Here is a 9,037-nt window from a genome sequence, read left to right as displayed (position 1 = left end):
ATATTTTTTAAAAATAAATAATAAATAAATATTAAACATATTTTCACTTAGAAGTTGTATTAATGAATATTTTATGATTAGATAAGAGAGTTGGTTTTTTCCATCCTATTAAACATTAAACATAAGAATTATAATTTATAAATTATAATTAAGTATAAAACTTTTAATAAAATTATAATTAACTATAATATATTTCTTCATAAAATCATTAAAATATACTAATTTAATATACATACACCTCATTTAGATCTTATATTTAGTAATGTTATGTATTTTTATGATTTATTAAAATATTTTAGTGTTTCAAAGCGTATGTATGCATATCTTTGTTTTTCTCCAATGTATTTGTAGAGATACATCTCTTAAAATTGTTTTTCCGATTTACTTGAAGTTTCCAATACTTTAAACCTTGATTATACTCAAATAAATGATTGTGTGTTACATATATGAATACGATAGATACATCACAACGTCCATCGTAAGGGCATGCTTTCTCAATATGCTACAAAAGTGGACACTGCTGAGTAAGTTCCTTAAAGACTGTATCCATGGTTTTTTCTTTTCTTTTTCTCTCTTTCGTTTCGCTACATCAAACACCTCAAAGACTGCAACTAGGTCCGTCTGCACTGACGAAATCTCAATTAACAGAGACCCATAAATAAATCTTCACTGCATCGCATAAAGCATTTTCAGCTACTCATCCTACTAACCATTTTTAACAGAATTATCTACCATTGGTTTGGATAAGCTTTTCTGTATTTTTCATCCTCCCCCAGCGTAAGCTGTCTTGTCGTTGCATCTCTTACACGGGTGTTCAAGAGCTTCTGTGCCAATCTATCCTTTGGGGTTATTTTCTTACGCAGCATCGATGCCAGTGTTTTCTTCTCCTCTCTGACCCCACGCCTGTTCCTGTCAACTGCTTCCACATCTCCAACAATTTCAGAATGTGAGGTCGATGCAATTGCAGCTTTGCGTAGGACCGCTTCATTGTGTTCACGAACTTTTGCTAGCTTCGCACGCTTCAATGACTGTCTATCGTCTTTATTATTTGCTTCTCTGTCTCTATCCCGTACATTTTTCACTGCCTGTTTTGCTAATGATTCAACTACCTTATTCCTCAAATCAAGTTTTGCTTCATCTACTGATGGGTTTTGATTGATTGGATTCCCTTCAGCATCTCGGGGTATGATAAGCCCATGAAATGGGCAAACTCTCAAGTCCCTTCTCTGACAAAGTCCGCCTCTGTTCAAAGGAGCACGGCAAGGTTGGATTTCAACAGGCTCTTCTTTGTACAGAGTTTTATGGACACTCAACTCAGCAATTTTTTCTGCTGGAATAACTGCATCATAGTCAACCCTACCCCAATGACCCTCAAGTTCCACCCCCCTCTGGTTGGCTAAAACAACTCGATTTGAACCCCATATGTCCAGGAAAGAGTCCCAAGTCACAACCGGAGCTTCGGCCAAAAGCTTCCTCCTAAGAGACGTTGAACCAGATATGCTTCCTCCATGATCCAAGGACTCCTCTACATTTATGGTCTTACTGCAGCCAGGATCTTTATCCTTTTCTTCATTGACAGTTGAAGTACTGGGAAGATCTTCACTACGGTTGCTCATTAAACTAGAATTTCCACAATCATGCACTTCTACCTTACCAACCTCCCAAAGATCTTCTTCCTCATGATTTGCAATGTTCTGCAGGGCAACACCTGATTGCTCACATCTATTCTTCACTGATTGAAGACAATTGCGAATATCAATGAACTCTTTCAGTGTGGAATCTCTGGTTCTTTTGTCATCTGGTTCAACCCTCACAAGAACGGAGATCCATTCTTGCACACACGCCAAATGCTTTGTCACTAGTAGCTTGTATAGTTCCCTCAATACATCAAAGACTACCTTATTGTCATTGTTTTCATGAACTTTTTCCCCTTCTTTCAGTGATTCAAGACGGATCTGCCACAAGGCAGAACTACGATACTCTTCAACATCATCATCCACTGTAGCACATGTTGCAGACCCATCTTTAATACTAACAATATCTAAACATTCTCCTATCTGATCAATAGTGGATTGCATTTCACTTTTTATGGAGGAAAGATTTTCCTGAAGAATTTCAAACTTTTTCAGTAATATTTCCCTTGACCTAGTTTCCCTTTCTTCTCTCTGTTGCTGTAATCGAGCTGCATTTTGCTGAAGATTAGGGAATTGAAACCGAAGGGTGTTTTTCAAGTAGTCAAACCCTAATCTGAGCTGTCTGTAATGAATCCCAAATGCTGCATTCCACTTTTCCAAAAATTCTATGGCTTTTGATCGTAGAATTGATGCAACAGAAGGAGGGGCAGGAAGTGGCAGATTCCTTCTGAATCCTACACTCAAACTCAGAAACTGATCAAAGTTCACAACAAGGAGGGATCTAAACAGCTTCGACCTCATGAACAGTTCATCAACTATAAGAAGCGCAAGGTACCTAACCTGCCAAAGTAAAGTCAGCTTAGATTTTCCTTCCACAATAATTGTTTGAAATTATAAGCAATAAAAGAATGGAATACCATAAAAAAGATGGCGGACGAGTACTTTAACTCTTCTGATGAGTAATAAATCCACTGATTAAATAGTTAGTATGCTTGTCTTAATATGGACTCGATTATTCATTTGACCAAAATGCCTAGTTCTCGGATACTCAAATATGAAGTTCTCACTAACATAACAATTCAAAGATTAGTGTCAATCAGTATTCCATAATTCTTGCGAAGCTTTAGCCTTAAATCCATTCTCAAGGTAAAGGCCCAACAAAACATCTGCAAAATCAACCTTCAAGGTTCTAGAGGCATAAACACATGCCCTACATTTTGAGGTGTCCTTTGTAAAAACATTTGCCAAAATAGGGTTCTTGTGGCAGAGTTGAGACTTATAAGAAGATTTATTTTATCAATAATAACAGAACTCACTCTGCTAAGTGGGAAAAAGAAGTGAGACCCTGCTGCCAGAGAAGTTAACAACATAGGCACAATGCATCTTAAATCATAAGACAGCTAAAAGCCAAACTGAAACTATGACCCAAAAATACATTATAAAGAATGCTCAGCCCCAAGACCCGCAGGTCCCCTATACAAGAGTGGGTCTCCCAAGTCCCAATCCACTTCTGACCAGGAGGTCAACCACCTCATTTGCAGATCTAATTGAACACAAAGTTCAACCACCTCTGTAGGCTCAGTTTGGAAGGAGTACAAATGCAAACATGTAGAGTGCAAAACCTTATATTTTTTATTGTTTTGCCTGTATTTGCACGTTACATATTTGCATTTGTACTCTTTCCAAACTGAGACTTAGTTACAGTCATCCACTCAATTACTACTTTGCAGTCTTCAATCAATAAACTACAAGTCTGAGGAGTGTGCAAGTTTTAAGCCTTGCGAAAGGGCCAACAGCTCTGATTGAAGAGAGTTTTCTTACCCACTGTGTCCTGAATAGATCAAAGTATTGATCCAACCACCTCTTTAGTTACAGTTATCCACTCAATTACTACTTTGCAGTCTTCAATCAATAACCTACAAGTCTGAGGAGTGTGCAAGTTTTAAGCCTTGTGAAAGGGCCAAAAGCTCTGCTTGAAGCTTACCCACTGTGTCCTGACTAGATCAAAGTATTGAGCCAACATGATCTCTCAACAAACCCCTATACCCAAGGGGCCCAAGTCATCTACTGTACGCTGTCAACTTATCTTGATAATATCAATTTCTAGGGCCATCCATCATTGGGAAACAGGTCTTTACTGAGTAACACTTGTCACTACTTTCCAGCCTCATAGAATTGAGTTTATGGATATAACCATAAATACGTTTGTTGTAGAGATCCTATTGCCAACCATGGCAGGCTGACAGCAATGGAATCAATGATAGTGATAAATTATTACCTCTTGTTGATAAAATTTCTATTATTTCTTTTTCTTTTCCTTTTCTGATTGCTAAATTAAAATTCTATCATTACATCTCCACACAATTTTACCTCTTTTTGTTTTTAGGGCCAAGATATTTTCTTTCAAGAGATCTATGGTATCAGAAAGAAGCAATGGTTAAAAAAAGGTAGTCTGCAAAGGCACCCAAGAAGCTCCAAAAAGAGGGGGAAATGGTTCCACATGCTACTATACTCATAATGCAAGAAAAAAGATAAGAAAAGTTGTAACAATTGAATAAAAGAGGAAGATAATATAGTGATTGATATTCTTACCACAACTGAAATAAAGGATGTATACATGAAGACAGAGGTGTCCAGTTCTCTGTCTATATTTAAGTATCTCACCTCAGCACCTCTACATTTAATGCTATATTTAAGGATATGGCATTAAATAGAACAGACTGGAGAAACAGGATTCACGTAGTCAACCCCACCCCATAGGTTGGGATAAGGCTTGGATGATGATGACCTCAGCACCTCTATTGATGATTTTTAAAATAGCTTCCCAACCAAAAAAAATGCTATTTTAGAGGGGGTGAACCACCTCAGAGAGCCTTAATAGAGGAGGAAATGAAGAAGGGGGGGGAGGGGAGGGGAGGTATCAAAAAGGCCATTACCCAATGCTGGTCCCAGCTATCTGGGGTCTTAGGAAGGGTGGACTGGATACAAACCAACCTTTAGCATTGTTTTGGCACAAAGTGGCCATTAGACCTGTTCACTGGCCAGGCTGGGGCTTTGCCTCTATATCAACAGAACACATTCAGGCCTGAGCCTGGCCCTCATGTAAAGCCCAAAGCCTGGTCAAGAAATTGAGAAAAAAAGATTTTATTTTCTTTACTCAACAATAAAACTGATTTTATGTTAAATGACCTCAAAACCCAAAGATGGTGAAAGATCTCACTATGGCTTGAGAAGAGAGAAGAGGGACTCAGGCTCAGGCCTGGTGTTTTGGGCCTGAGCCCATAGGCCTAAATTCATATCCAAGCCCGACTAAGAACAATGCAAGTCGAGCTGGCCCGTTGGGCTACCCGGTCCATGAACAAGTCTAGTGGCACTCTCAAACTCAAACCTGCCACACTTGTCAGCTTAAGATTTTACCAAGGGGAAGCATTATGGTGGTGTCCAGAACTATGGTCATCTCGTCGATGGCCCATTTCGGTCCATGCCACGGGATGGCCACAGCATTCTGTATGTTGTGGACAGGACTGGTCCACAACATATCGTCGAACTAGCCCCGTCCACAGCTCAATATCTCTTCCACACGTATTTCTCATGGTTGAGTTCGGTCCCCAGTGTTGTAAGAATATAATATTGATAAGATACATCGCTCTTTACCCTACAATGCTAGTCAGGGCCCTACAATATTACCGTATGGGATCCAATGGACCAATATTTTGATCCTATCTTTGTCCTGCAATGGTGTCTATGTTATTTTTTATTAGTTTGCATGCATAATTTGATGCTATACTTGTCTTGTAATAGTTTGTTATTTTGTTTTTTAAATATTAATTTTAATATTTTAATTAATAAAATAATAACTTTTATTTTTAAAATTTATTTTCTTATCATTTTTTGTTAAAATTAATATTTATTGGCTAATATTCAATTGTTGATGCCTTTTTTCCAATTTATTTATCATATAAATTGTAAAAAATTAAACATATATGATAGATTGTGTAGATTATTTCATAAACTGTATATGAGATACATGGAATCAAAAAGTATGGTGTTGGCCAATCCACACATCTACAAAACGCCATTGTGGATGTGGACTGGACCAATCTACACAATCTATCCACAATTCAGAACAACTGTGGACTGTTGTGTGATGCGCATTGGTCCTTGTCATAGTGGTGTGGTGTGGACCACCAATTTTTCATCCACAATACAAAACACCCCCTAAAACTTTTATGAGAAGAGGATCAAGAGAAAGAAAAAAGAAAATAAAAAACACCGAAGAGTCTAAGGTTAAAATCCTAGAATCAACTCCCTTTAAAAGAAGCACCATCAAGATCATTCAGAAGGTTTTTTGATTGGTAAAAAAAAGTTTAAAAGGCACAACACTTCACTCTCAAAGTCTCTTAGACCCCTTCAAGGGCCACTATCCAAGCAATAACAAAAGGAAGAACTGTGGTTAAGTAAATAATTATCTTGCATTTACAATAAATGGAATAAAGGCTAGGAAATAAAATACACAATGATCTATCTCCCCACAACCAGTCCTCCCAAAATTTTACCTTTTTGTCCTGAAATGGGTTCATACTTTATATGCCTGAGGAAGAAGGAAAGGTACAACCTACACCCTTACGAGGGCAGCACAATGTTACCATTGCCACTGGGTTCATTTTCCAACCATTGGTATAGTCCATATTTGCTGTTGCTTATGGAATGCCAAAGAGATTTTGACTCCAAAGGGAATTTCCACGGCCATTTGCAAGCAGAGCAAGATTCTTATCCTTTACCCTTCCTGATTGCAAGCCTTCATCAGTTTTACCTTTGCAAATATTTTTCAAATTAATCCAATTATTTTCTTTAACAATGGATATGGAATTAAAGACTAAACAGATCAGAATGGTGAAACAGGATTCACGCAGCCAATCCTATACAGTTGGGACAAGGCCTACATGGTGATGATGATTCAATTGTCTTCTTCTTCTTCTATGTGTGTGGATGTGTTGGCGCCATCTGGCTTTTTTTTTTTTAACTTTTCTATCTCCCTTTACATATTTGGAGATGATATTTAAATATCAAGGTTTTAAAATTCTTTGATATTTATTTCTAAATGATAGTTGAGTTATTGTTATACCTATCCATATGATATATAGTTTGGTGCTACTTCTCTCAATTTAGTTCATTGGAATTTTGGAAAATAAATACTCATGAAGTTCAAGTTTCATGTGTCAATGCCAGAACTTCGTAAGCCTAAGAATCTTGCTGTCACTTCATACCTTCACCTTTTAAACAATATACTGAACCTTGAAAATCCACAGGCTATTATCACTGAATAAAAAAAGTTTCTGAAAAGAACATGGATACGCCTGATAACTTGAGACATTCCAACAGAATTTAATGTTTAAAATTTAAATGGATCCTTTGAGCCAGTACTCAACAAGCATCCTCATCTCAATTACGAAGGTTAACACTTGGGTTATGTTTTTGTTTTATTTTTTTCCCCTCTATGGGTCTCAGTCATCCGCAGCAATGTGTAGATGCAAATGGATGGCGATAATAATCACTTGAACCTTGCCTCAACCAACCTAGCAGGCAGCCATTGGAAAGGTATTCTCACAGTCTACTCATATTTTGTTCCATAGAGTTTTTTCTAAATATTCTCATAAGTTGGATCCAGTTCTACTTTACCCAGAAATCAAGAAGAAAAAACTATAATTAAAATTGTCGAAGACAAAAATTGGAGCCATGAAGATGGGTATGATGAACTTGAGAAAGACTTGATTGTTGGCCACTCAAAAGGTACCTCAGAGTCACGGTGAATAGACGAAAATATTACCCTTCGAGTGTTTCTCCGTAAAATGGACGATAATTTTTTAAGGCTGAAATATTTCAGCTACCATTTTCATCCCTTTTACAGGGGAAACTATGTTTTCTATCCCTTCTAATTTTTTTAGGGTAAATGGCAAGGAAAACGAAGTTCTCATTGTAAAAGGGGCGAAGATATAGCTCAAATGTTAGAGCTTGAAAAAACGTTCCGTCAATTTTACTTGAAACAAAAACAGCCTTAGTAGTAATTAGGAAAAATGCATAAAAAACGAAAATAACATAATGAAAGCATGAATAAAGAAATTTGAGAAAAAAGGAAAAGAACTGCCCGAAAATCCTAGGAGTTCATTGAAGTTCATGATATCAACATGAAAGTATATGCAAGCCTAACGACTAACCAGGAATCTACGGAAAATCAAAACCTGTACGATACTGGAAATTCACAAGGTCCATAAAAACAATCTGAAAAGGACAAAAGGGAAAAAGAAGCACCTGCGAGTGGTCTTTCTTCATCTTCTCCATTAGGGTTTCGACAGCGAGACGAACCTCGGAGTCAGAAGAACGAACAACCGATTTGATGGCTTTGAGAAAGCGAGGGTCCACCTCTGAAGCTGTTGAGGTCGTTGCCTTCTCGATTAGCGCATGCACCTTCCCTCCATCTCTCTGCTCCTCCATCGGTTTTTCACTTCTTGATTGTCTACCAACATCAAGTCACGATTCACAAATACATATGCTCTGGCTGTCTGGCATTAATGTCGCCCTTCGGCTGTCTAAATTTGATAGGCTGAACAGTCAACAGGGCTCTCCGTATGACACGTCAGTTCACACTGATTCCTAACGACAGAATCCGTGCTAAATGCTCCGTTCGATGAACTAACGTGTCGCGCAGAGAGAGTCGTTTTGGTTTAACAGCCCGACTGTAGACAGCCAAAGTTTCTTATGCTGCGTTTGGTTGCCGTGCAAACGCAAATATATAATTTGCCGTGCAAACGCAAATATATAGCCCCTTTACTTTCATCCAATAAGCTATTACAATATATTTTAATTCCCATATTATCCTTCTAATAACTAGACGAGAAAAATATTATTCATCTTACGATTAACTTATCTCTCTTTCTACTCCTCCTCTTTCCCACCTAAACAATTGATATATGGGAGATATGTCGCAAAGCGAGGATGGACATCAAATAACAGATAACCCATATCAGAATCTCAGACCCAATTCATACTTGAGAAGCCAAATACGGGCAAATGAAAAAAATATTTTAACAAGTAGACAACGCACATAACGAAAGAAAAACCAATCCCGAATCTAGAATCGTAAAATTAAATCATAAAAAACCCTAAAAGAAAACAAAATTATGAAAGACAGAGAGAAAAAGAACAATAGAAGACCTCGGAGGAAGGCTTAACGTGCTTCTTCTTGTGAGATGACAAAGATTTTCTTCTGGAGGAGGAATTACCGACAACCATTGGCTTTAGTTCAACATGCAACAAACAAAATAAAGAGAAGCAAAAAGGAAAAAAAAAATAAAAGACAAAGAGAAAACGTTAAAGGGAACAGATAGATTGAAAGAATCGAACGT

The 9,037-nt window shown here is 37.5% G+C and overlaps 1 protein-coding gene across 2 annotated transcripts; it reads right to left on the bottom strand.

Moving 5' to 3' along the window:
• Positions 1-380: 380 nt before the first annotated feature.
• LOC148864433 (ENTH/VHS protein) lies at positions 381-8,196 on the bottom strand. Of its 2 annotated transcripts, none has more exons than XM_088974253.1 (2): positions 7,944-8,196; positions 381-2,469 (listed from the first exon to the last, which is right to left on the bottom strand). In XM_088974253.1, the coding sequence occupies exon 2, from the start codon at positions 2,433-2,435 to the stop codon at positions 729-731; it is 1,707 nt and encodes a 568-aa protein (XP_088830379.1). In that variant the 5' UTR covers positions 2,436-2,469; positions 7,944-8,196; the 3' UTR covers positions 381-728. The 2 variants fall into 2 exon arrangements, with proteins under 2 accessions (XP_088830379.1, XP_088830378.1); XM_088974252.1 differs by having other exon boundaries at positions 381-2,474; positions 7,944-8,194.
• Between the last annotated feature and the right edge of the window lie 841 nt (positions 8,197-9,037).

Source organism: Nelumbo lutea, chromosome 3, assembly GCF_056320005.1.
Source record: "Nelumbo lutea isolate HS-2025 chromosome 3, American lotus-T2T, whole genome shotgun sequence".
Taxonomy (NCBI): Eukaryota; Viridiplantae; Streptophyta; class Magnoliopsida; order Proteales; family Nelumbonaceae; genus Nelumbo; species Nelumbo lutea.
The sequence above is the reverse complement of the archived record's forward strand: the minus strand, read 5'-3'. Positions and strand labels throughout refer to the sequence as shown.